Here is a 25,278-nt window from a genome sequence, read left to right on the forward strand (position 1 = left end):
GCCTTAGGCACGGGTATTGATTGCCTGAGGCACTGGAAGAGCGGTCCCTTTAGAAGGATTCCATTAAAGATTTCCCGCCGGTTTGGCGGCATTCCCCTTTTAGGTTGCCTTGTGTTTCGTAATAGTGCTTCCCGATTGACATGAACGGTGCATAGTAACTACCTATTTCAGTATCCACGGAGGGGCTCGAGATCCTCGAAGGAGGGACCTCCGTTGGGCCGATTGGGCCGATCGCGTGCATAGAAGAGAATAGTTACTTGGGCACCAGCCATGGAATCAATGGGCAACTGCGCAACACGCGCGGGCCCAGACCCCTCCATATACTGCCTGCGGGGTACCAGCTTACATGACCTACGCATATATACCACAGCCACTCCTGTGAAGAGTGGGCGCTTTAGATGTTGACCACGCCACCTTAACGGGCATCCAGAGCGAGCCATGGCAGCTCCCATCACGAGTGCCGAAATAGGAGGCGCGGCGCTTCTGAAGCCTGGAGAGCGGGACTACGAACGCGCTGTCGCAACCGAGAACCTCCTTTACCGCTTCTCCCGACCCTTGTGTGTTGTTCAACCCAGAAATGTTAAGCAGGTTCAAGCCATTATCAACGAGGCGCGAGTTAAGAAGCTCCGTGTTACTATCAAGAACGGCGGCCACTCGTACGCCGGCTCGTCCACCGCAGATGGTGGTATCCTGTTGGACCTCCTCAGGATGAACAAGGTGAAACTCGACATGGCGCCCGGGTCGCGAACTCCGGAATTCGTCACGCTGGAGGGAGGGGCGAAATGGGGCCACGCCTACAAGGAGCTTGTCAACGGTCGCCACGATGGGTACGTCATAAATGGAGGGCGGTGCCCGACAGTCGGAGTTAGTGGCTTCATCTTGGGCGGCGGCCTGAGTCCCTTCACGAGAAGTTTTGGCATGGGGTGTGATACGCTGGTTGAGGCTACCATCGTCACGGCGAACGGGAAGGTGATCACTGTCAAAGAAAGTGACAAGAACAACTCGAACGAGAGGAAGCTCTTCTGGGCGCTCTGCGGCGCGGGCGGAGGCAACTTTGGTGTTGTGGTGTCACTCAAGATGAAAGTGCAGCGTCTGGCAGGGAAGCAGGTAGTGGCGGGAAGGTTCACTTGGCTCCCAAAGCCGGATGCAGATGCCATGGAGAAGTTCATGGACACCATGAGAAGCTTCTATACAGCCAAGTGGCCCAACAGCACCACTGTCGACAGCACCTGGATCTGCGATCTCGACCAGACCGGAAGCGAGGTTGGCATTCGGTTCCTGATCTACCACGACGGCGAGAAGACCGACTTGGACAAGACCATCGACAAGTACATCAAGGATAAAGAGCTGGCAAAATTGATGAAGCGCCGCACCATGGCCGAGAAATCGTCGCGGTTCCTCCACGAGACGCTTGTTGAGCAATGGTCCGAAGAGATCGCTATGGCTCTGCCCTCGGCCGACAGATTCTACCGCATCTACACCTCCTTCGTTTTTGGCAACAATCGCAGTACGATCAACGACGCCACTAAGCGCATCAGGAAGAGCATGGGCGATTTTAGGAAGCAGTTTGTCGGCGAGAAGGGGCTGCTGCAGGTGACGTGGATTCACTCGGGCGGCGAGGCAAACTAGAAGAAAGCCAACGCCACGGCATTCCCATGGCGCTCGTGCATCTACCACACCTACATCATGCTGCAGTGGAAGGACAAGTGGCTTGGGGAAGATATGAAGCGCTTCCTTAAGGAGATGGAAAAGGATCTCCGGCCGCTCTCGATCGACGGACGCGCAGCCTTCATCAACTTCCCCGACAGAGAGCTGCGGCGGGATGCGCACGAGGCGGCATACTACGGGGACAACCGCGAGGAGCTGCGGCGCGTCAAGCAGACGTGGGACCGGGACAACTTCTTTTCATGGCGGCAAGGCGTTCGATTGCCCACCAAGAAGAGGGGCGCCGCTGGCACGGGGAGAGCGCGCAACATGCCCATGGCGGCGATGCCGCCGGGAATGGAGGTGATGGATGCTATGGCTCCTGCACCGGGGACTGAGGGCGTCTACGTGGAAACTGATGAGTCGGAGGACGAGGAACTGGCGACGGTAGATGCAGCCGAGGCGGAGGAACGCGAGTGGGACAGGTTTGGGGTGCCCCTGAAGAATGATTTTGAGGGTGGTATTCATTCGCTGGCTGACTTGGGCTTCTGAGCGTACGTGTCCCTGGTATGTTTGGACGGAGGCTTGAGACGGTGGGCGAAATGATTCTTGGGATGGGAATGGAAGGCCTCGTGTGAATCTTTAGTTAACAGTCGCTCGCCAAGGTACGATACACCCTGTACCTGATCTCAGATAGCCAGGTGTTCAACAAGTCCTAGCTACAATGTTCAAGCTATTTAAACCAGACCCAGATATCTTTATTTATATCGCTGCGATTAGAACGGGCATTCCGAAACCATAATCCCTTCCCCCCGAGGCAGCCCCATATCTCCCTTCCTCGAATTCCCGGGCCCTTTCCCAGAGCTGCTCTCTCCGCCGACCTCAAGTTCCCCATCCGTAGATACACTGTCATTATCGTCAGACCCCTCCCCAAGAAATTCGTCAAGAAGAGTTGTCCAACAGCTGCTAGGCCGGACCGCCACGTCATTTTGAGGAGCTGCCAGGTCGATTGTCTTCGTCCACTCCTCAAACGGGGCTTCGTAAATATACCAGTCCGGCCAATCTGCGCGACTGAGCAATGTCATCACCTGCATGTCGCCGTCCTGCCCAATCTTGGGAACGGGCAGCAGACGCGCCTCATCCTCGCCCTCGCTCCCGTAAACCGGTACAGGGTGGAGCTGCAGGTTAGCAATCCGTCTCGCCAGACGTGACGCCTTGACGCGGACACGTTCCAGGCCGTCGGTATAGGATGGTTTCGCCGCCCACTCTAGGCTCTTGCGCGTCATGTTGACGATGTAGTCGATGCGCTGTCGCTTGATGCCTTTGCATCGTAGAATGGGGTAGAGAAGTAGCTCCTGAACCAAAGTGTCGTCGGCTACTCCATTTCTGCGAAGTTGAGCCTCAGTCGCGGATGTGTCGCTATACTCGAAGGCGAGCTTGGCAGTTTGCCGAACATCGGATCTCGTGCTGTAAAAAGAGCCACCGTGCTGGAAATATATGCTGGCTTTACAGCTACTGTTGAACTTGGACTCGGCAATGCCCAGGCTCCGCATCTTGGATCGAGGCGATGCAAACTCGGACACCGTGACGGAGTCGCCGTGTCTAACGACGGGAACCCACTCCTGCGGCTCGACAATGTAGACCCAGCCACGGGTCCAGAAGGACCCGTCACTCTCACGACGCCCTTTTAGGACGGGGACGACGAGCCGGCTGGGGATACTGGTGAAGTTGTCTGGATTACAGCCGAATATCTTGATCACCTGGCCGGAGCTCAGGCCGAAATCCGCGGCTGGGCCCAGTGGAGGACGTACTTTGGGCAGGAATGATTCGTCAAAGTCCATCAACTGCCCAGCTTGCTGTGCCGAGCCAACATCGCGGTTTGTGTCGGTGGCGCCAAGGGAGGATTGGCTCCCGCCCATGTTTTCAGCACGCAGGGAGCCTGGAAATATAATTTGTTGCTGGAGAAAAATGTCGTTGGTGTTTGCGAAATGACCGGCGGCGCTCTTCTCAACAGGGAGATATCGGGAGACCACGAGTCTTTGCTCCGCGTCCAACCCTTAAAGGCCATGGACGACGACTGTATTTGGCGCATTTGGGTTTGCTTTACTTTGCGACGGGGGATAGGCACATACCCTCCCGGCTGGCTGAACACCACTTGGAGAAATGGCACGTGATAAGGCACGACGAAGAGAAGGTGGTTCCAATGACTTATTCGTGCCCAAGCAGCCACGATGCCCAAAACAAGATGGCAGCCCTTTCCCCGATAGATATTTATGGGTCCACCACCTTGAAAGGCTGAAAGATTGCCAACTTTTTTTGGGCAGCGTGGCAGCGTGGCAGCGTGCAGCAGCAGCGTTGCTGCAGTCACACCTACCAATCTAAACCACCAGTTAAAGCCATTAATTTATTCGTGTCCTGAGCAGTGTACACGTTGACGACTGCTTGAAAACTGTCGGAGCAGCGAGCAGCATTGTCGTTGTTGCGTTACACCTATCAATCTAAACCACCACACACCATCTTGAGGCCAATGACTCCATTCATGTCCTTAGGAGCGTCCACGTTAGCAACGGCTTGAAAGCCGTGCAGGAATAGCGGGCAGCGGTAGTGTTGCTGCGTTGTACCTACCAATTAAAACCACTTCCCACCATCCCGTCGGCTTAAACAGCTAAGCTTGCCTTAAAATTGGGCGGCGAAGGGAAGATGTGCAAGCACCGCCCGGCGTAGGCGGCATCGGAGTTTCCCCAAGAAGATGCCGCTATGTTGGTCCATAACGCCCACTTGTAGCCTTTCGTGAGGCGAAAGGTTGGGGGCAAGGCCAGGCGCAGTTCACCTTAAAGCAATACACCGAAGACTAGTTATCCAAGAGCTACCAATGTTCTCAACTTATAGCCAACCCACCTCTCCCCAGCTTTTCACTACCACTTTTCCCTAAATCATATTCCCAGGTATTTACAGGCCACACCAGCTTCACTACCCAACCTCTCACACACGCTCCACTGCTTAATTCCCATTCTTGAAACGCTCCAAATGGAGTCCGTACACCTCTGCACCATCATTCCCGACCCTGTGCATGAGATTGACGACACTGACGCTCAGTCGTCGGCCCCGAAGGGCGGGGGTGAGCCACCCAGTGAGGAGATAGCCGACATGGCCATGGTCAGCGACTACATGTGGACCCCTGGCGAGACCATCCGGATCAAGCTGCTCGGTGGGACGAGCAACGTGCAGAAAATGGTGAAAAAGTACGCGCGTGGCTGGCTCGAGCACGCCAACCTCAAGATGAACTTTGTCAAGAGAGGCGATGCCGACATTCGTGTGTCGTTTATCAAAGGTGGTGGCTCATGGTCCGTCATCGGCACCAGCTGCCGCAACGTGCCCAAGGACCAGGCAACCATGAATTTTGGCTGGTTCACTGACACGACGCCCGAGATGGAGTTCTCGCGCACCGTGCTGCACGAGTTTGGCCACGCCCTCGGCTGCATCCACGAGCACCAGAGCCCGGCGGGGAACATACCCTGGGACAAAAAGGCCGTGTACAAGTACTACAAACAGACTTTGGGCTGGGACAAACCAAAAGTGCGCAGAAACATCTTCAAGGCCTACAGCATCGACATAACGCAGTTTTCGTCGTTTGACAAGGAGTCCATCATGCTCTACTCATTTCCGTCCAGTCTCACAAAAGGGGAATTCTTCACAAAGCCCAACTCGACACTGTCCAACGCGGACAAGCGCTTTATAGCCGAGGCGTACCCAGGACGCCGGGCGCGCGTCAAGGTTCAACCCGAGCCCGAGGGCCGGCTCACGCGCATCAAGAAGGCCCTGGACGGCCCGTGGCGGGGATACTACTACTACTCGGACGGGAGGACGGATGGGCTGAGCATTCTCAGTCTGACAACAAGGCGAGCCCGGGACGATGGCAAGTCTGTCGCCATCACCGGGAGTGGCAGTGACTCGGTCGGGTACTTCACCATCAAGGGGGATGTTTACGCCTCTGGGCGCGTGTCGTTCGTTAAGGCTTATGTTGGCAAACACAGCTGGGAGTATTCCGGACGATTGAATAACAGTTGGCGGAATATGGCGGGCAGTTGGGGGAATGGGCGTGGGACGTTCCAGTTTACTTGTGGGTGAAGCTAAGTGGCGTTGGAGGTATAGCACTATGTATTCGGCCCTTCCCTTCGGATTTTAGGCATTGGAACTGCAATACCGCAGCTTTTATCTCAGTGACTACATTGCTCCTTCCTAATACGTGGTCGCTAGGCGAGGAGTAGCAAACACTCTGTTTAAAAACGCTACGCGTTACAGTCAGGCCTCTGCTCCTAAGGTAGGGCGCCTAGGGAGGTGATTAGTAGTATCATGTGACGTGGACAACTGAGGGGATTCACAAAGGGTTTGGGTGCGGTCTGAATGCTTGCTCCAAGGGATACTTGGAAGCTAACTTAGGTTGACTGATGCCGAGGCCTCAGTCAAAAAGTATCTATGCCTTGAGGTACGTACACTAGGTCCTTGCTATGTCTGCTATGTTCATAGCAACCTGTGTGAGGTATCCCGGTAGGCGATTTCTGGCTACCACGGCAGATTGTGCGTGGGCGGTCCAGGTCACGTGCCTTGGCCCCAACCTCATACACAACCATAGCAGCTTAGCTGACATAAGTCGGCAGGTGACCTCCCTGCGGGGTGGTCCCTGGCCCCGCCATGGTTCCTGCTCTCCTGACAAGGGTTCCGCCACAGAGTGGCTAGGGCCGGATGGCCGCGCACCCCAGAAGCCTTGAGCATCCGGGCACGGGCCCAAGGGTCATGTGATTTAGACGGCTTGAAATAAAATTATTGTATTAAACCTATAGCAATTAGCATTAACCTTTATCGATTACTTGCGTGGCGGGTTAGTCGATCCACAGGAGATGGCAAAGGCCACACAGCTGCAGTGGCAGGCACCGCCGCGATATAATTGGCTGTAGCGCCAGTCAGCATCCAGATTCGGTATTTCGCCTCGGTGTCAAGTCAGCCACGACCCCTACAGATTACTGGAGCTGACAGGTGTCGGCTTACTACGACATTCAAACAGCAACCAATGCGGCAAACATGGCTCTTGTTGGCTATAAAGATCAATCTTGGCCATTGGAATGGCAAGATGCCTCTTGGCATCGCATCTGCCGTCCTTGATGTCGATATCCAAGAAACTCGTACAACCACCAAGAAAACGACAAGTCACATCGGGGGACAAGGCAGAGAAGTTGAAACAAAAGAGTGAGCAAGTGAAAACATCACAATGTCGCAGTTCAGCGGCCCCATCAACACACGCGCCATCGCAGCCGTGCTGGCGCTGCTGCCCGCCGTCGCCCTGGCAGTCCCAACCTCGACCACCTCGACCACCTCCTCCGCCAGCACCTCGACCTCGGACACAACCACGACCGGCACGCCCGCCTACTGCACCACGGCGCCGCCCCGCCCCGAGTTCAACTTCCCCGTCGGCACGACCCGGCCGGTGCCGCCGCTCCCGTGCCCGGGCGCCTACGACGCCGAGCGCGGCCTGTGCTGCAGGTCGTCGACGGACCCGGACTGCTCCGGCGCGGGCGTCGAGTGGCGGCTGCCGCTGGAGGCGTGCGTCACGTCCAACCCGCTGTACCGCGGCTGCCCGGGCAACATGCTCAACAACGTGTGCTGCGGCGGCGCCCGCGTCGGCCTCGTCGACGGCACCGTCAGCTGCGAGGGCGGGAGGAGCCTGTTCACCGTCATGATGAGCGGTAACAGCACCAGCACCAGCTCGTACGGGTCTGGGACTGCGGGTGGCAGTCAGGCTACTACTACTACCAGCTCGTCTTCGTCGTCGTCTTCGTCGTCGTCTTCGTCTTCGTCTTCGTCTTCGTCGTCGTCGTCGTCGTCGAGTACTTCGAGCTCCAGCACGACCACGACGTCCTCCTCGTCCTCGTCGGGCACGACGGGCATTGCTGCTGCGGCTACCACCAGCAAGAAGGCCGCCGCCCCCGCGGGCGTGGCCGTCTCTGCTGCTGCGGCGCTGGGTGCCATTGGTGTCTTTTTTGCTTTTATGTGAGGCTCGAAGCCTTGAGGCTTTTAGGCTCTTGGTGGGAATGACTGCATTTCTTCTAGCATGGCGTTTTTGGCTTGGTTTTGGCGTGCATGGTTTGACCTATTGGATAGATGCATTATCAAATTCATTATATACATGGCCGCCAGGCTACGGCGGACGAACCAACCAACTGTGCTCTTTTCGCGTGTAAACCACTCACAATAACCGCTGGTGGACTTCTAATACGTCCACAACACCCGCAAAGCCTCATGGGGATGAAAGATTCACCTCAAGCCCCTTGGTGGACAATCTGGTTCCTAGAGCACACAGTCCCCGCCGCCACAGGCTGCGGGATGGCGCTGCCGTGGTTGCACAGGCCAAAATGCGTGCTTCCGATGCATATCATGACGTCCCCTTCCTTGCAGGCCACCGAGACTGGGGGAGCCGGCATCCCGGAAGCGGCACTGCCACCACCGGTCACGTAGCTGGTAGCAGCGCCTGGCAGCGTGACATAGACCGTTGCGTGGACCGTCGTCGTCACGGTCGTCGTCATGCCTTGGTCGGCGCCGACCGCGGGCCTAGTGGTGGACGTGATCAGCGTCGTGGGCACACTAGGGATTGTAGAGAAGCCGCCGCCCGGTGCGCTGCTGATGGGCCCTGTGTACGGCGGCTGCGAGCTGGAGCTGTTCCCGGCGCCGGGGCCCCCGCCGGCGTGGTTGAGCTGCGTGATGTCGTTTTCGAACTCGGGCTTGAGGGCCTTGGGCATCTCGCAGGTTCCTGAAGACTCCGCGTCGGCGTCCTGGATGACCATGCCCGTCTTCCCCGGGTTCGGGAAGCCGAGGACACCCTCCTTTCCTGTGGCGCACGTACTCAGCGGGTCGCCGGCGATGTTGGCGATGAAGAGTGGAGGGAGAGTTTCGAGGTAGTTGAAGCCGGCCGTTCGATCTGAGCCGCCTGAAACGATGACTATCACGTTTTGACGCATAGAATGTAAATAACATGACATTTACCGTCGCCATTAGCCGTAAAGTAACGAACCGGGAGCCACATTCATATACATTTCTCGGTTCTGTATCTCGATTCCACAAGGCTTAGCTTCTGTACTCTCTTTAAGCACGGCAGGGACAACTTGCCCCTATATTGTTGAACCAAGTCCAAGCAAACGATGCGCGGCCGTTGGGGAGCTCCTTGGGGAGCGGGATCTTGAAAGTCTTGCTACACTCCTTTTCGGCAAAGTGTGCGCAAACCTTGCCCTCGAAGCGGCCGTCGCTGTCCCTGCCCGTCTCATCGAGGTTACCCACAGCCTCGGCGGGGCACCCTCCGATGACGGACGCGAGCACCCTCCAGGCCTTTGGGTCCCTGAGGGTTGCCGGGTCTACCGAGTCGTCGTGGTAGGCGATAGCGAACTGGCAGGAGCCGCCGCCGTGGACAGCGGTTCCCGTAAAGGAGACCTCGGCGGGAGTCCCGGCCGTGTAGTTGGCCATCTCGACCACCTTGTTCAGCCCCTGGCCGGGGAAGGGGTGCGCGGCGACATCGAGCGGGTTGACTTGAGTCAATGGCATCGTGTCGTGGTGGTTATAGGGTACAGGCTTTCGCATTATCATGTGTGCCGAGGTGCCGCCAACCGCACACGCGGCTAGCAGGGCGAAGAGCCCTTTTGTCGATAGGAGTGGCATGGAGGAAGTCTGAGATCAGGTATCAAGGCGATCCTCATAGACTGGTTCTGGATTTTACAAAAGGATGGAAACGAGAGTCGATGGGGCTCGGTGTTTCCTATATATAAACTGATCTGACTGGCATATAAGGGAATGGGAGTCGGGGCAGTAAACGAAGTCGAGGCGAATACCGTGACTGGACGTCGATAATCCCGACAAAACTCTGCCGCCTCGGGCAAGTTGGCATTGGGCAATCGATAAAAAATGCAAGTAAGGGCATTCATTGTGGGATTCTGTCGTTGCCGAGTGCGTGTAAGACGAAACCACGCCAGTCAAGGAGCGGTGTTGGCAGAACAAGATTCACCGGCAGTCGAATGGCAGTCACGCGTGGGGTGGGAAACATCTAATCGTGTCGTGGCAATGACCAATGGTCGAAGTTAGCTTGATTTGGCAATCAATTTGGTCGTGGTCTTGGTCATGGATGGAGCTATTCGGGAGTCAGTGGTCAGCATTACAATGGCAGTGCGCTCGGTAAAACTCGGTGGGACAGCGCTGAATTCACTGGATTTGGGCGCTCCACGGGTTGCCCTCTCAAGATTGAGTCCTCCTCAAGCTTCACCAGCAAAAACCAAACACCCACAATGAAGACGCGCCGCTCAACCAGACAAAAATCCTCAGGCTTCAAGGCCATTAATTACGGCCTGTCCGATGACGAACAGGTCCAGGCGGCTACGTCATCCAGTCGCGCGCGGGGTCGAAGAAAGTCGCAGGACGATGGTGATGGAGACTTTGACGCGCCCGAGGACGAAGCCGCCGACCAAGAGGATGATCCCAGCTCGGACGCGTCCGTCCACGACGAAGACAGCGATGCGGCCGAGTTCCAGGCACCAGCCCGCGGTTCCAGAGGCGGCGCAACAGCGGGCCGGGGGAGAGCCAGGACCAGGGCCAGGGGACGCGGCGGCCGCGCAGCCGGAGGAGGCGGCCGGAGATCGGGCGGCCTGCCACCGCGCCAGCAGCACTACGAAGCAGCCTCGGACCCCGAGCCCGAGCTCGAGCCCGAGCCCAAGCCCACCACAACCGGCCCCCTCGAGCGCAAGCCACGGGGCGAGTGGAAGGGCCTGACCAAGCGGCGCACGCAGGCGGCGCACCGCACCAGCGCGCGCGGGCTCCCCTCGGCCAAGCGCCGGGGCCTGCCCGAGACGGACGGCGAGGTGTGGCGCTACTCGGCCGACAACGTCAACAAGAGCCTGCGCGTCTACGCCGGCACCCTGCAGCGCCACGACCGCTTCGGCCTGCTGCTGGCCACCATGTTCGGCCCGGACCCGCGCGCCGTCGCCGTCGCCGACGACCTGCGCCACCACTTTGCAAACTTTGTCCTGCCCGCCCGCGGCCGCCCGCCCGGCCCGGCCGACCCGGACTGCGTGCTCCCCAGTCAGTGGCTGCCGCCCGCCTTCGAGGCCGACCAGCGCCGCGCCTTTGCCGACTGGTACAGGGCGGTCCTGGACGACCCGGCCGCGAGGCAAAAGGCCGCCCCCCCGGCGCCCGCCAAGCGGAGGAGGAAGATGCTGCTGCTGCTGCCGCGGTCGCCCGACGGGGACCTCATCACCTTCCTCGGGCCGCACGACAGCCAGAGGCAGGTGGTGATCCCCCAGGGAGAGGCCATATCGCTCTCCGAGACGTGGGAGCCGACCGACGAGGAGTCGCCCGCGCAGCAGCAGCAGCAGCAGCAGCAGCAGCCCGCCGGCTGGCTCGTCGACGTCGGAGGCATCCCCCTGGCCATGGGCTGGGCGCCGCGGCGCGAGGCCGACGCGGACCAGATCCTCGCCCTCGTCGTGGCGCCGTTTGCGGACCATGCCTTTTACTGGTCCGAGAAGGACCTGCCCAAGGACAACAGCATGACGTCTGGCAGCGTCCAGCTGTGGAGTTTCACGTCGGAGCTGGACGAGAAGGGCATCCGCAGACCCTCCAGGAAGCCGCCGCGACGAGCGTCGGCGCTCTGCTTCAACTGGGGCCGGCCGACACGCATGGAATGGTGTCCCATCGCTGCAAGTGCCGAGTTCAAGGGGTTTCTTGGGCTCATGGCCGTCCTCTGCGACGGCAAGGTTTACGTCGTCGAGGCAAGAGAGCCTGCCAAGGACGGCGAGACGGAGCTTGGTAAGTTGTTACTCTAGCAGTCCGGCCCATGGGTCGCATACCTAACACACCCAACACCCCGGACACAGACTTGATCCAGAAGCCAATGGCCACGCTCGACCCTGCAGAAGAGGAGCCGGGAATCACAGCCACATGCTTCACCTGGATGGACGCCAACCACATGGCGCTCGGGTGCAAGGACGGCACCGTCTCCATCTGGTCCATACACCCGCGCATGCTGCTCCAGCGGCAGACGGTGCACCACGTCGAGGTGGTCGAGGTCCGGTCGGGCTACCCGTCGCAGCCGTACCTGGTGGCGTCGGTGCCCCTGGGCGGCTGCCCGACGCTGACCGACTTCACGGACCCGGCGGTGCAGACGGCGGCGCACACGGCGCCCAGCGCCAACCTGCAGCCCAACACGCTCTGCTGGAGCGAGCACCTGCGCGGCTTCGTCTGCCTCTACGCCAACTCGACCCCGGGCTCCACCACGGTCGCCTTCCTGGGCGCGCGCTACCCGTCGCAGCCCCGCACCGTGTTCCAGGGCTTCAGCCAGCCCGTCAGCCTCGCCACGGGCGCCGGCCACCCGTACACGCTCGTCGGGTGCGCCGACGGGTCGCTGTGGTCCTTCAACACGTTCCACAAGGTGTTTTATATGCGCAACGAGAAGCTGTACAAGATGAAGTTGTTTCAGCACGAGTACCGGCGGGTCGAGGAGGAGGGGGGCAACAAAACCGCCGCCGCCGCTGAGGAGACGACGCCCAAGATCCGCGGCGCGGTCCGGTTCCTGCACGGCTTCAAGCCCGAGGTCAACGACAATCCGCGCAACGACTACTCGCGCGGCATGATGAAGAAGGCGCGCGAGAAGACCAAGATGCAGGAGGCCAAGCGCGTCGCCAAGAGGCACGGCGCCGTGGCCGCAGCCGCCGCCGCCGCCGCAGCCCGGGACGCCCAGGTGGGCTCGGCCGACCTGGTGGAGCGCAACGAGGAGGACGACTACCCGGAGGACCACAACCCCATCAAGGGCATCATCCTGCACGAGCCCGAGACCCGCGTCGTTACCATCGCCTGGAACCCCAACCTCGACGTCGGCTGGTGGGCGGCGGCGGCCATGGGGTCGGGCTTGCTGCGCGTCATGGACCTGGGGCTTGAGTGATGCACATGTGGAAGGACAAGTCGCTGCGTAGTCTTTGTTCTATTAATCCCGAGTCTAACCTCCTTTTACGGGCCTCTAGCGGCACCAGGTGTGATAAAAGCAAGCGAATCTATACAGCCCAAGACAAGACAAGAACCATCCCTCCCGCCCTTCATCCACACTCAGCACTGGCTCGCCCCCACGCCGTGGCGGTAGTTGAACGCAATGGCCATGCCGTACAGGTGCGAGGCAGCAGCAAGCAGCACAAAGACGTGGAACAGCTGGTGCGAGCTGCCCCAGATGTCGAAGCGGCCCGGGAACGCGCGCTCGGGCCAGCGGGCGGCGTAGAGGAAGGCGCCAAATATGTAGAGGCCGCCCTGGAGCAGCACCCAGCGCAGGCCCATGCGCGCGTCCAAGGCGGCAAACCCGTCGACCGTCACGGCGTGCACGATGGGGACGACGCCCGAGACGCCGAGCCCGACGAACATGAGGGCGCGCGTCGTGCGCCAGGCTGGCGTGCGGAAGTGATCCACCCACGACACGACCATGCAGCCGAGCCCGAGGGTCGAGATCTGAGGGTGGGTGTGTGGGTTGTTAGTATTGTGGCCATCCGTGTGTGTGTGTGTGTGTGTGTGTGTGTGTGTGTGTGAAAATCAGACCCAGAAAGAGAGGGAAAACTCACAGCAGCCAGATATATCCCCATCAGGCCCGGGTCGCAGCGGAAGCCGTAGTACAGCGCGGGCACGTAGCTCCCGACGATGAGGCAGACGATGCCCGAGTAGTCGAGCTTGTTGCCCCACTTGGCCACGCCGGGCGAGTGGTTGATGACGGCGTGGAACGTGGCGCTCATGCCGAGGCACAGGAAGGCGCCGGCGAAGAAGCACGCAAAGGCGAGCACGTCGGCCCCGTCGGCGGCGGTCGCGGCGGCGTGGGCCGCGGCGACGACGACGGCCGGGGCGGAAGCCCGCCGCAGCAGCCAGAGCCCCGCGGCCGAGAACGCGACGGCGCCCAGCAGGTGCGACCAGATGTTGACCGACTCGTTGTGCAGGTAGGCCAGGCTGGCGGCGCAGGCGCGGTAGCTGTTGCTGGTGCGCCGGTAGCCGCCCAGGATGTAGGCGTTGTCGCGCCGCCACTCCTCGAGCTCGTCCCAGAGGATCAGGAGCGCGGGTGAGGCCGCCTTGGCGACGCCAGCCGGAGAGGGGCCGGGGGATGAGGGGCGGCGGCGGCGAACGCCGGGCTGGTCCGCGTGGGCGGTCATTATGGGGGGGTGAGGTGGTGGTGGTCAAGGAGTAAACAAGGAGTAAACAAAGAGCAAAAATCACCCGGACTATCTATGTCTTGTTCGAAACTCGATGCCGCCGCCGGAATACGAGCCAGAAAATCACATGTAATACCCCTTACTGCATTGATGGCCTTGTTTCACATGGCTTGCTCTTTGTTGGGTGCCGAGGTGGTTTATACGGGGCCAGCATTGGTATTTTTGCTGGGATTCTCAGCCCGGGACCCTAACCCTCTAGCTGGACTGCTATTCTCAACCTGAGCAAAAGCTAACCGTCACCGCCGACCAGTGCATTGTCAAGTTGCTGGCTGTCTCCAGCCATGCCCTCATCATGCACTTCTATTTACATGGTCGGCGGTGCTTGTGCATTGGATAGCAAAAGCACCTGAGCACGTAGGGCCAGAATGCGAGACGGCAATGATCTAGCCGATGGTGACCCTTCCAACTGTCATTAGATGCCGTCCGGGCAACTCCGTCGCTGTGTATGCTATAGCAAGAAATCCCATCTCTCAACCGCCGAGACCCCAAGCCAGCTTCTCGTTCAGGGCTTATTTCTTGCCGCTCTTCTTGATGCCCTGGGTGCCCGTGTTCAGCGGGCCCTTGCCCTTGGCCTTGTCGGCCATCTCCTTCTTGGCCTTCTCCTCTGTTTGGCAGTGCCGCCAGGCGAGCAGTCAGCGGACACGATCAGGGCGGTAATCGGCATGCACGTCGGGGGGGCTAACCGGCGCGCTTCTTCTCGAGGAAGGCCTTGTCGTCTTCGTCGAGGTCCTTGTTGCCCTTCTTGGGAGCCTTGAGAGGCTTCACCTTTCCACCTGGAGAGAAAAAAGAGGACCACGTCAGTCAGCGGCTTGCGGGGCACGCGGAGCGGAAATGTCGGTCTACGGTGCCAGCGAGGGGCGGCGGCGACATGGCCCAGGAATCCAAGACACTGACCTTCACGGTTTGCGCCACCCATTGTTCCTGTGTTTGCGATGCGGTTAAAAGATCCGAGGTCGAGAGATCAGAGGTTGGCGACGAGTTATCCCCAGCTAAACTAAAAGAATCGAGGCCTTGCACGCGTGGCGCTGACACGAGTTTAAGGGTCGGCCGCAGCGCAGCGCTAATGCCCCTCCACCAACCGCCAGCCTTGTCCGCAGTTTGGCCAATCACCAGCGCGGATCTGGTGTCTAGACCCACACAAAGCTCCATCCGCTAGAGAGAGGCTGTGACTCGCGAAAGAGCAGGTTGATGATTTCATGGCTCCAAAAGTCACATTCACGTGGTGCTGTTTGCTCACCTCCACCATCGCTTTCGCGCATTTGATATCGCTGTCCGAGCCTGCCACACCCCACGGCGTCGGGCTTATCTCTCGCGAATCGATAAGCTGCCCCTTCTGAGCCTGCTTGGAGATTGAAACGGCGCGACCGCATCCCGTCGTGGCGCACAACGACATGACCTGAGTCCCGACCCAAGGTTCGATCGATTCGCATCCATCGTATCCGTCTTCACCCATACGCCAGTGATTCCTCAGTATACCCTCTAACCCACGGGACATCGAGCTGCAAAGCTCCAGGACCTGCCGTTGCGACACAGACGATATCAAACGGCAACACCATGGTTTCCTCATTCAGCTCCGATGAAGGCGAGATCGCCGATAACGGAGGTCGTCATGTGAAGACAACTACTTTGCCACATCGTGAGGGAGGCGGTGTTGACCGTTCCAACAGAAACCGCGGCCCTCCCTCGCGCTCGCCCGACCACGCCCACCGATCCGGCTCCCCGCGCGGCTCCAAACGGGCACGTAATGACCGCGACCGCAACCATGGCGATTCGAGGAACGGCTTCGACCGCGACCCGCGGCGGTCCCGCCATTACGAAGACTCGGGATCCTCGCGCCGCCAGCCTCGCGGCCGCGGCTACCAGGATCTAGACCGCCCCGATGCCCACGGCGACCGCGACTTCGGCTACGACGATCGCGACAACGACAGGTACCCCGACAGCAAACGCGCCCGCAACCGCAGCAGATCGCCCTACCGACCGTCGCGTGGCGATAGAGGACAGCACGGACAGCACGGACAGCACGGACAGCACGACAGGGGCTCCTGGCGCCGGGAGGACGGCCATCGCGATCAGCGACGTCAGAATGGCGGGGATCAGGCTGAGTCTCACAAGTATAGTGCCCACTATGACAGACAGTCACGGGATGATACCATGTCCAAGCGGGCCCCTGTGACTGGCCGCAGTCACTTCCAAAAGGTCGAGGCTAAATCTGGTCAAGGTTCTGCGGATAAGCACGGCAGCAGGCCATCAGAGAGCACCGCCGAGTACGTTTCCCGCCCCATGTCTTGTGGCGGTGCGCTCGCTAACAGTCGACCCAACTGCAGCAAAGAAGCCAAAGCAGAGCAAGACAGGTTGGTCAACTGGGAGCCGGAGCAGGCGTTCGACGAAGAAGCCGAGATCGAGCGTCGACGACGTAGGCGCGAGGAACTTCTGCGCAAATCTCGGGGCTCGACCCCGATGCAACCGCAGCTTCTTGCTCTGCAGACCGAGAAAGCGGCCTCGAGCACGCCCGGATCGACCCACGTCAGCACGCCGCTCAGGACCGAGGTTGGCACACCTCTCTCCGGTAAGCGAGATCGCTTCAATCACCCTCGCTGGTCACAACGGCTAACCGGAACAGGTGTTGGCTCACCCACTGCATCTCCGGCCCCTGGTCATGACGCCGGCACGCCTGACGACCTCGAGCACATGACGGACCAGGACCTCATGAACACGCATGGCAAGGCCAAATCCGAGGAGGACGGTCCGTCTGCAGCTGACTATGACCCCACCGTGGATATGCAGGAGGACGGGCGCCGTGATGAGATGCGACATGGAAATGTTGGTCTTCACGGAGAAGGCCCTGATGCCCAGCTCAGATCGGCTCCCGACGCGGATGCGCAGGCCCAGGACGAGCAGGTCAATGCGGACGAGGACGAGGACGAGGGCGGCGACGACTTTGACATGTTCAACGATGCGGTCGAGAGGTATGTTCCACCCAAGAAGGCAAGCGCCGCCGAAGAGGAGGCGGCGCCACAGCTCGCCAACGGCGGCGGCATCCTCGAAGGCGACGACAAGGATGGATACTACAAGATCCGGCCTGGTGAGATGCTCGACGGGCGTTACCAGCTCCAGTCGACTCTGGGACGCGGCATGTTCTCCGGGGTGGCGCGGGCCTTGGACACGACGACGAAGAAGCTGGTGGCCATCAAGATCATGCGCAACAACGACGCGCTGCGCAAGGGCGGCTTCACCGAGATTGCCATCCTGCAGAAGCTCAACGAGGCGGACCCGGAGGATCGCAAGCACATTGTCAAGTTCGAGCGCGCGTTCGAGTACAAGGGCCATCTATGCATGACGTTTGAGAGCCTGTCGCTCAACCTGCGCGAGGTGCTCAAGAAGTTTGGAAACAACGTGGGAATCAACCTAAGGGGCGTGCGCGTGTACGCCTACCAGATCTTTGTCGCGCTGGGGCACATGCGCAAGTGCAGCATCATCCACGCCGACCTGAAGCCTGACAACATCCTGGTAAGTCCGGTTTAGACGCATACGTGCGAGCGAGCTTTGCTGATAGTATATACCCTTGAAACAGGTCAACGAGCAACGCAGCATGCTCAAGATCTGCGACCTGGGCACGGCCATCGACAGGTCGGACGCGGCAACAGCGCACAACGAGATCACGCCCTATCTGGTCAGCCGATTCTACCGCGCGCCCGAGATCATCCTGGGCATACCCTACGACTACTCGGCCGACATGTGGTCCATCGGCTGCACGCTGTACGAGATGTACACGGGCAAGATCCTGTTCACGGGCGACAGCAACAACCAGATGCTGCGCGCCATCATGGAGGTGCGCGGCAAGATGAGCCGGAAGCTGTACCAGCGCGGCGAGCTCTGGCACATGCACTTTGACGAGCTCGGCAACTTTAGGAGCTTTGAGCGGGACAAGGTCCTGGGCAAGGTACGTTTGTTGTCGCTTGATGGTCCCTTTTCCCTGGTCCCCTTTTCCCTACCCGTACGTACACTCGACAAATTCTTGGTTCTGTCGGCAAATCAAAGCGGAAATCTATTTTTACCCACATCTGGTTCGTGGTTTTTTTTTTTGGAGCCGCGCGGTAAGCGCCAGGCCACCCACGCAGTGGATAGGCAGGGGCCCCAGTCTACCCTACCCCATGGACCCAAAACCAAGCCCTGGCCTCACGTCTTCGCTTTCGGCGGCCTGGGTCCGAGGTTGTTGGCTTACTCTTGAGTTGGATGGGCCGCTCCCTTGGGTCGCGGCCAGGATCCCGACCCCGGCAGGCATGGTGATGGCCTCGTTGCCTGTGGGCCGTGGTCGATCGGGTTGTTTCGTGCGGCAAATGTCACATGGCGTCACTGCACCCCCTCTTGGACGACCCATGATGGCGGCTAGGCTGGCACATGCGCCGCCCCCAAGCTGGTGGAGGCACATCCCCGGATTTCCTCAACCGCCCCTCCCTCGGCCTACCCTTCCTATCTCTTACGTGAGGCCTTCCCCGCCTGGCTCTATGGAAGCCGACCAGTCGTCCCAACAGCCGCGGGTTTCGCTTCCCCATACCACTGCAGACACCCCTCCCCATGCAGCTGCTCTCCAAATAGCCAACAATACTCGCACTGGCCTTCTGCCTTGCTAACTCCTCATCTCGATAGTCCACCGTCCGGACCCTGGCCGCCATCAAGCCGACGCGGGATTTGAGGGCCCGCCTGCAGGCCGCGTCTGCCGGCATGACCGAGGCAGAGTCCAGGGAGTTGAATCTATTCCACGACCTCCTGGACCGCTGCCTCAATGTCAACCCCGACAAGCGGATCCTTCCGGCCGACGCGCTCAAGCACCCCTTTTTTGCCCAAAAGATTCACTCGGCCGGCGGACGGCGATAGGTTGGCCGAGCGTAGCCAGATGTGTTCAGCGGGCGGGGGTGCGGGCGAGGTACGGCGTCGCACGCAGTCAGATTATGCTTCTGCCCCAGTGACAATGCAATGTTGGAGTTGGATCATCGTGATTGGATCATCGTGTGCTTGTCGCTTGCCCTTTAGTCTGCAGGATGGAGAAGGATGGAGAAGGATGATACGCCACGACAGCCAGGGTGGCTGAGCAGGCAATATCATCCCATGTTGGTGGGCCCTGTAGGTATATCGGGATGTTCCCTTTCTCTTGCCTCTCTAGCACCGTCCGATGCAGCAAGGTCGTGACTAGCGGACATTGGCCCACGCAAATAAACCAAACACGTCAAACATGCCAGGTCAGGGCCGCTCTGGCATCCCCGTGAAGGATGTGTGCTGGCCGCCACAGCCGCCCGGCCCTGTGTGATCCGTCGTGTGTTTGACCTAACGTCTTGGCGGCCATGCTTCGAGGACTGAGTCGCGTCTAATATTGGGGGGAGTGCTTTGGGCCACGCGCCCATGGAATGAATCTAGGATGCATCTACACCCCTTCTCCTACTCCTCCTCCTCCTCCTCCTCCTCCTCCTCCTCCTCCTCCTCCTCCTCCTCCTCCTCCTCCTCCTCCTCCTCCTCCCCAGCAGGCATGTCTCTGTTGCTGACCTGCCATCAGATGGGTGTCTCAGCTGCGCCGCCTTGTGTGTGAGGGACTGGATTTGCGCTCCGTCATGGCGAGTAATCCGCGAGACATTTACGCATTCCAGAGGGCCGTCCGTGTGCGGGAGAGTCAAGGACCAAGAGACCAGGAATAGAAGGCCGGGTGGGAGTCTACTATCTTTGTCACGGCCTGGTTATTTCCGTGTACGCTGCCGCGCATATGGAGATGTATGGGGGTCGAGGAGAGGCGGCCGAGCAGAGCGACCTAGCAAGGGGGCGCGCGCGCGGTGCGGTGCGTCTGTGGCGGCCGACCAGGCCTTTCGTTTTTTTTTTCGGTTTCGTTCGTGTGGGACGCTTCCGCAGTCCGGCGGTCTTGGCCCATGGCACTCACTGATCCGGAACCTTGTCTCTTGTCCGGGTCTGGTTTGTCCACAAGGGGAGGGGAGGGGGGTGGTCGTCGTCCAAAGGGCTGGAACACGGGCTCGTGCCCGGTGGAACAGAGAGGGAAAGAGAAAAAGAAAAATAGCAGCAAGCAATATTACGTGTCCCCCCCTTCTTGGCTTGGTGTCTGGGTCGCGGTGGCCGCGAAGCTTCTAGATCAGGCCCGCTTGACGGCGGTTCACTTTGCTCATGCCACAACACCCCCTTTTCCTTTCGTGAGCCTAGAACAGTGACGACGCTCTTTCGGTCGCCCGCCACGACAGCGAGGCGGTGCTGCTGGATTCCTGCCCTGCCCGTTGTCTCTCGGTCGCGGCGAGGAGGGAGGGGACTTGTTGCTGCTGTGAAAGCCTTCGCCGCATCACTGACGCATGGGGCGTGTCCAAGACAAGAGGCTGCCCACGCAGCACATGGGGCTAGACAAGGGCTCGCCACCGCTCACCCCGCGGAGGGGGGGGCCTCCTCTGTTTACTGCTCCTTCTTACACCCAGCCGCTCAGGGAGAGACGTCAGCAAGTTGGGGGCGGCCTCCACGTCCGCGGCCGCGATAGCGCTTCTTTCGCCCTTGCTTCCTCCACCGTGTGGTCACAACTAGATATCGGGATTTTAGGTAGTGCCCTAATGGGCTCATGAACGGAAAAGAAGAAGCCTGTTGCGCCGCGGAATCTGCAGAGAATCCGATCCCTCCCCCCGTAGGACTGTGCCGCTCTTGACCAAGAACAGCCTTGCTCGTTCTACCCTCCCTGTTTGCCTCTCGTGTATCCTCAGATCCCGCCCGACTTGGCCGCTTTCGCTCACGCGCTTTCGCGACTCGGTCAAGGCTGCCGCGGGCCACTACAGGGGAAGGGAGGGGGGAGCGAGTTGAGGGTAGCACTACCGTCTTCCAGAGGTGACACGACTTGTAGATTTCCGGGGCTGGTCGACTTGCCACTTGGAAGTTCCGTGGCGTATAGAGCCCACGACGCCAGGCGGTCCAACAACGTGACGCACGGAGATGGCCGTTGGTGCTCCTCCACGATAGCCCGCCACCCCTTTTTTTTTGAGAGGAGCTCTCGACCCATGCAAGCAGCCGTTGGACAACCTCCTTCCCGGGGACGATGAGAGTAAGGGCGCGTATGTGTGTCTCTGATAATGGAGGAGTGTGTGCTGTCAGCCTACCGGGAGGGAGTCAACTCAGCCGCCGCGGCCACGATGCCCAAGTGGCGCCGCGAGGCAGGCGGAAAATGTCTTGCTGGGGACGGGCATGATTGGGCAACTTGATCGCCCGTTGGGGAGCACACGGGCGGCTATCGGGGGCTCGCCCGATCTACTTGGTGGTGGCGACCTGCGAGGCCTCTGCCCAACCATTCATTAGCTGAGCTCCTTGTAGTTTTTTTTTTCTTTCCTATTTTCAGACTCCAGGCCCCGAGCCAAGCAAGGGCGAGGAAGAGAGCCCGCAGACAGGCGTCGTCTTACCGGCCCCGTGTACGTGTTGCGTCACAGGAGGGGCACCCGTTTTGCGGCACGTCAAAAGTGCCATCACAAAAAAAAAAAGGGGGGGGCCGGGCAAGCGGCGGTCATGGATATGAGAGTGACGGCAGACGGGCCACCTTGGTGCGACGGCGTGCCTTTCGGTGTACATGCCACGCCCAGATTATTGTATCTCCCGTTTATGGCCAAGATTCCCGGTGTCCTACAGCCCACCATTGCCACCTTGGAAACAGGCGTGCTGGCAACAAAAGCTGTGCCAGGTTCCCCTCGGCTCTGCTGTGTGCAAGTCGCGGCTTACAACATTGGGCAAAGAGGCGGGCCTCGCACATGAAGCGTGCGTATGGTCGGGAAATTCCGTCTCATTTTTGCTTGCTTCTGCAAACCCTTCAGAGCGCGCGCGCGCGAGATGAAACATCAGTCCCGGCATATCCTCTATTCTCTACCTCAGCAGACCCGAAGCGGCCAAGAGAGGCCGGGCGAGCGGGAACACGCAGACGATAGCTCCATGTCGCCCGGACCTGTGCCCTGTGTTGCTGCCACCTGCTTGCCTCTGGCTTTTCTCTCATGTTCGCGCGCCCGTGAGACCCGACATCCTGCGAGTCCATCCCAGAAAGAGCAGGGGCACACGGGGAGAGGCAAACTCTACAACGCGTCCACGCTGTCGCTAGCCGCCCCCGGCGCTGACGGTGGGAGGGGGTTCGAGGGGAGGGAATGTGGAGGGGGCCAGGCCGGGTGCCGAGAAACAAAAACGGCTCTCCTCCTGGGGCTCCTCCACGCCCCGGCGTCCGATCCCTGCCCGGGCAACTCTCCAGGCTGGTGACACGGCTTATTCGCTGACCTTGCTCTCGGGTCTAGCCCTGGTGGGCGATGGCCGGTTGCACACGGAATGTGTATATAGATGGCATCCCGTTGAGATCTGACATGTCATTTCCTGTTTATTATCTGTGGCCCCTGTGTGTATAAACATCAAACGTGTGTACATACGCAGAAGGCCACGCTTCGGGCTATTCTCAGTCGCCCCCCCTCCTGCGGCCTCCCGTGTGGCGAAGCAAGCATCCGGGTCCGGACCTCGGGAGGTGATTCCTTCCTTTCAGCTGCGGGATGTAGACGGCAGCGCGCCGGCCAGGCCATCACTTTGCTTCCCCTCACGGTGGAAGCAAGAAAAGTGGCCCCAGGTCGTGCAGACAGCCGCCGCCCTTGCCAACCTGCCTCCTCATCCTTCCCCCCAAACTTCCCTTTTGTCGAAATCCCGGGAGACCATGTCCAGAGGACGGGCGGGATTTCGGATGAGAAGACTCGTCAGGTGATTCGTGCGCGCCCTGACCTGTCCTATGACTAGATGATGGAGAACAAAAAAAAGAAAAAGAAAAAAAAAAAGACAAGACGGGAAGAAATCACACCACCGTCTCCGCGCCTGCGAGGTCGAGGATGGGGAAACACAGGTGCGCAACGCAGATGTGCCAAGCAGTTCCAGGACCAGCAAGCGTACGGGGGGAAGAAGCATGTGCCCGTCGCCGTTTGGTATGAAGCACTGTACACCATCGTCATCATGGGTGGGGGTGGGCAGACATGCCACCGCGGCGGGAGACCGACCCATGGCTGCGGAAGACTTGACGCTAGTTAGTCGCCGCCATCGATCGGATAGCTTGCCCCGACATCCCATATGGCCTGACGGGGCGGGCGGCGATTTAGGCTTTCGATCCAGCAATGCATGTTTCCTTCCGGCTGAGTAGGTGGGCGGTAGAGAGTCGACACTAGTCAACGCTGACAATCAGTACTAGGCCCATATGGTGCCAAAAGGGGAGCCCCAGGTTAATAGCCTCCCTCATCGAGATGGGCAACATATGCACACCCCCGAGTTTCAAGCGAGCTTCAGCTAGTCCATATTGACCTTTGTCTTCTTCTTTGCATTTGCCGTTGTCCTTCCCGGTGGCGCCACCCCCCTCAGACTACCGGGAATATGACCGGGGCGACATGGATAAGCGCCGCTTGTGCTTCTGCACATACAGCCAGCCAGACCGACGCCGGCTGAGTCGGGCTTTTTGTCTGGCGGTGTTTAGACCCGAGGAGGCACAGTAAGCCACCCATACGGAACCGTGCCATGTCAAGCCCATGGTTCCGCGGCGGCGGTGGTGGTGGCGGCCATGGTATGGTGGGTGTTGTGCTGGATCCGAGATGCTAGCTTCGCTGTCTCGCATATCTTCTCTCACGCACCTCGGGAGTCATGGACATGGCAAGTGGAATTAAGAATCAATAGCTGATATGCCGGAGGGGTGGTGGGACTGCGCCGCAGCACTGCTCTCTCGCTTCTTCTTCTTCTTCTTCCCCCCGCGCCAGACGCTCGCTCTCTCCCACTACCCATTCCAATCGACGCCAGGAAAGGCGAAAGGCGGCCAGGCGGCGCAACGATAGTGCCGTGCCTCCCACACTTGTGAGCACAACCCGCCACCCACCTGCGCGGCCTGAGGTGACCCTCCCATGTGCCGTACATACAGCCCCCAATGCTACCTCTGTGACGCCCGCTGTAGTAATGCGACGGGCGGGCGGGGCGGCTAGCGTGGGTTTTGAAGGGCACTTGGCTTGCTTGTCCTTTGGGATGTTGGAAACATGGGATTGCTTTTTTGGGAAGTGGGAAGGAATGATGTGTGTGTGTGTGTGTGTGTATAAAAAAAGGAGACGGGTGAGGTTAAAACCCGCACACTACAGCCGGCGAGTGGCACAGCACACAACAGAAGGAAGCAAGCAAGTAAGCAAGCAAGCAGCAAACAGAGGAATGGAATATCACACAGCTGAGGGAGCCAAGCCGCGTCGCGACAAAAAAAACTCACCGGCAAGCAGGACACGAGAGTTCGGGACTAGACCGGGCCCCGTAACATGGCTGCAGTTTGATATTACTAGCTGGGGCCGGGTAGTGTTGGCCGTCGACTAGCCCCAGCTCCATGTGGTGATATCGTCACCATGGCCACGGCACAGTCCAGCCACAGAGCCGTCATCTGCCGCCCTGCGCCAGTGGAGTGACTTTTTGTATTGGCCCGTCAGCCCCCGTTTGGGTTGGGGCGAAGGGAGGGAAGTGGGAGGGGAGGGAGGAGGCGGATCGGAGGTGGGTGATTGGTGCGACGGGCACAGCAGCTATACCAACAAGACACAGTCCCCGTTATCTCGAATGCCATCATTCCAGCGACGATCACCCTCTCATGTCGTGTTTCTGCCCGCACAAGCCGTCTTGCACGACATTAGGCTGTCTGCGCGCAAGCAGCACAACGGGACTGATCGCCAGGCCACAGACAGGCCATGATCCAGTCGGGCGCTGAACGAAACGGCCTCCGAAAAGCAGAGGGGTGTGTGTGAATCCGAATCTGCCAACCTGTGACTACACCAGTTATGTACGGCAATGATAGCCTAGGCGCGTAACTAGTACGGCTAGAACGAGATATGCCCACATGGCTTCGTCTGATATCGCATGTGGCGACGAGTGGATGAGAGCAAGTATGACTGCGCGCTTGTCCGGCCCACCGGCTGCAGGTTGCAGATGCATTCGCCCACGCGGAGCCGAAGCTAGCGATGCCTAGCTGCCGACGGGGAAGGCTGGCCGGCATCGGCGGGCTGATTTTGGTTGGGGCTGTGCTCCATGATGTGCTCCATGATGGCCTCGCCAGCAGCAAGAAAACAAGCGCCCGACATTATCTCACATATTTCCCCCTCCTCTAGGTGGCGGGGGGACCCAGAGGAGGGGGTGGTGGCCAACCACGGGGCGGCCCCCTCCCCCAAAACGACGGCGCCGTTTCCATGTGGTGTGCCACGGCCGAACATGGCATGTCGGCCGTGTTTTACGGGAACGGCGGCATTGTGTGCATCACGGACAAAACAAAAACAGGGTGCGGGGGAGTGAGAGTGGGTGCGTGGCACCGGTGGGTGTGTGAACCCTATTTCGC

General features: G+C 59.7%; 10 protein-coding genes across 11 annotated transcripts; 5 read left to right on the forward strand and 5 right to left on the reverse strand.

Annotated features, from left to right (window-relative positions):
- Positions 1-438: 438 nt before the first annotated feature.
- On the forward strand, positions 439-2,384 carry GGTG_08034 (hypothetical protein; the record flags this gene model as incomplete). Its single annotated transcript, XM_009225869.1, has 2 exons — positions 439-1,593; positions 1,696-2,384. The coding sequence occupies 2 exons, from the start codon at positions 439-441 to the stop codon at positions 2,194-2,196; spliced, it is 1,656 nt and encodes a 551-aa protein (XP_009224133.1). The 3' UTR covers positions 2,197-2,384.
- A 142-nt stretch (positions 2,385-2,526) lies between these two features.
- On the reverse strand, positions 2,527-3,563 carry GGTG_08035 (hypothetical protein; the record flags this gene model as incomplete). Its single annotated transcript, XM_009225870.1, has 2 exons — positions 2,527-2,550; positions 2,622-3,563. 2 exons carry the CDS (start codon positions 3,561-3,563, stop codon positions 2,527-2,529), a joined length of 966 nt encoding a protein of 321 aa, XP_009224134.1.
- Positions 3,564-4,671: 1,108 nt separating this feature from the next.
- Positions 4,672-6,413, forward strand: GGTG_08036 (hypothetical protein; the record flags this gene model as incomplete). Its single annotated transcript, XM_009225871.1, has 4 exons — positions 4,672-5,648; positions 5,902-5,945; positions 6,108-6,130; positions 6,303-6,413. The coding sequence occupies 4 exons, from the start codon at positions 4,672-4,674 to the stop codon at positions 6,411-6,413; spliced, it is 1,155 nt and encodes a 384-aa protein (XP_009224135.1).
- A 207-nt stretch (positions 6,414-6,620) lies between these two features.
- On the forward strand, positions 6,621-7,853 carry GGTG_08037 (hypothetical protein). Its single transcript, XM_009225872.1, has one exon. The coding sequence runs from the start codon at positions 6,911-6,913 to the stop codon at positions 7,691-7,693; it is 783 nt and encodes a 260-aa protein (XP_009224136.1). The 5' UTR covers positions 6,621-6,910; the 3' UTR covers positions 7,694-7,853.
- Positions 7,783-9,531, reverse strand: GGTG_08038 (hypothetical protein). Its single transcript, XM_009225873.1, has 2 exons — positions 8,799-9,531; positions 7,783-8,635 (listed from the first exon to the last, which is right to left on the reverse strand). Exons 1-2 carry the CDS (start codon positions 9,343-9,345, stop codon positions 7,959-7,961), a joined length of 1,224 nt encoding a protein of 407 aa, XP_009224137.1. The 5' UTR covers positions 9,346-9,531; the 3' UTR covers positions 7,783-7,958.
- Positions 9,532-9,905: 374 nt separating this feature from the next.
- On the forward strand, positions 9,906-12,812 carry GGTG_08039 (hypothetical protein). Its single transcript, XM_009225874.1, has 2 exons — positions 9,906-11,478; positions 11,547-12,812. Exons 1-2 carry the CDS (start codon positions 9,966-9,968, stop codon positions 12,608-12,610), a joined length of 2,577 nt encoding a protein of 858 aa, XP_009224138.1. The 5' UTR covers positions 9,906-9,965; the 3' UTR covers positions 12,611-12,812.
- Positions 12,772-13,847, reverse strand: GGTG_08040 (hypothetical protein; the record flags this gene model as incomplete). Its single annotated transcript, XM_009225875.1, has 2 exons — positions 12,772-13,161; positions 13,272-13,847. 2 exons carry the CDS (start codon positions 13,845-13,847, stop codon positions 12,772-12,774), a joined length of 966 nt encoding a protein of 321 aa, XP_009224139.1.
- A 151-nt stretch (positions 13,848-13,998) lies between these two features.
- On the reverse strand, positions 13,999-14,939 carry GGTG_08041 (hypothetical protein). Its single transcript, XM_009225876.1, has 3 exons — positions 14,802-14,939; positions 14,591-14,680; positions 13,999-14,511 (listed from the first exon to the last, which is right to left on the reverse strand). The coding sequence occupies exons 1-3, from the start codon at positions 14,821-14,823 to the stop codon at positions 14,417-14,419; spliced, it is 207 nt and encodes a 68-aa protein (XP_009224140.1). The 5' UTR covers positions 14,824-14,939; the 3' UTR covers positions 13,999-14,416.
- Positions 14,940-15,080: 141 nt separating this feature from the next.
- GGTG_08042 lies at positions 15,081-19,370 on the forward strand. Of its 2 annotated transcripts, none has more exons than XM_009225877.1 (5): positions 15,081-16,171; positions 16,232-16,473; positions 16,528-17,414; positions 17,479-17,971; positions 18,555-19,370. In XM_009225877.1, the coding sequence occupies exons 1-5, from the start codon at positions 15,462-15,464 to the stop codon at positions 18,872-18,874; spliced, it is 2,652 nt and encodes an 883-aa protein (XP_009224141.1). In that variant the 5' UTR covers positions 15,081-15,461; the 3' UTR covers positions 18,875-19,370. The 2 variants fall into 2 exon arrangements, with proteins under 2 accessions (XP_009224141.1, XP_009224142.1); XM_009225878.1 differs by having other exon boundaries at positions 17,479-17,847.
- On the reverse strand, positions 19,132-19,430 carry GGTG_08043 (hypothetical protein; the record flags this gene model as incomplete). The annotated part of the gene is made up of 2 exons (XM_009225879.1): positions 19,132-19,258; positions 19,345-19,430. 2 exons carry the CDS (start codon positions 19,428-19,430, stop codon positions 19,132-19,134), a joined length of 213 nt encoding a protein of 70 aa, XP_009224143.1.
- Positions 19,431-25,278: the final 5,848 nt, after the last annotated feature.

The sequence above is a fragment of the Gaeumannomyces tritici genome, assembly GCF_000145635.1.
Source record: "Gaeumannomyces tritici R3-111a-1 unplaced genomic scaffold supercont2.4, whole genome shotgun sequence".
Classification (NCBI taxonomy): Eukaryota; Fungi; Ascomycota; class Sordariomycetes; order Magnaporthales; family Magnaporthaceae; genus Gaeumannomyces; species Gaeumannomyces tritici.

Bases quoted from the DNA above. Each gene is read 5' to 3' on its own strand.
- GGTG_08037 (XM_009225872.1), top strand. From the start codon at position 6,911: ATGTCGCAGTTCAGCGGCCCCATCAACACACGCGCCATCGCAGCCGTG.
- GGTG_08038 (XM_009225873.1), bottom strand. From the start codon at position 9,345: ATGCCACTCCTATCGACAAAAGGGCTCTTCGCCCTGCTAGCCGCGTGT. The intron at 8,636-8,798 runs GTTGTCCCTGCC...AAAACGTGATAG, and splicing joins GTTCAACAATATAGGGGCAA to TCATCGTTTCAGGCGGCTCA.
- GGTG_08039 (XM_009225874.1), top strand. From the start codon at position 9,966: ATGAAGACGCGCCGCTCAACCAGACAAAAATCCTCAGGCTTCAAGGCC. The intron at 11,479-11,546 runs GTAAGTTGTTAC...CCCCGGACACAG, and splicing joins GGACGGCGAGACGGAGCTTG to ACTTGATCCAGAAGCCAATG.
- GGTG_08041 (XM_009225876.1), bottom strand. From the start codon at position 14,823: ATGGGTGGCGCAAACCGTGAAG. The intron at 14,681-14,801 runs GTCAGTGTCTTG...TTTTCTCTCCAG, and splicing joins GGGTGGCGCAAACCGTGAAG to GTGGAAAGGTGAAGCCTCTC. The intron at 14,512-14,590 runs GTTAGCCCCCCC...ACTGCCAAACAG, and splicing joins CCTCGAGAAGAAGCGCGCCG to AGGAGAAGGCCAAGAAGGAG.
- GGTG_08042 (XM_009225877.1), top strand. From the start codon at position 15,462: ATGGTTTCCTCATTCAGCTCCGATGAAGGCGAGATCGCCGATAACGGA. The intron at 16,172-16,231 runs GTACGTTTCCCG...ACCCAACTGCAG, and splicing joins CCATCAGAGAGCACCGCCGA to CAAAGAAGCCAAAGCAGAGC. The intron at 17,415-17,478 runs GTAAGTCCGGTT...CCCTTGAAACAG, and splicing joins TGAAGCCTGACAACATCCTG to GTCAACGAGCAACGCAGCAT.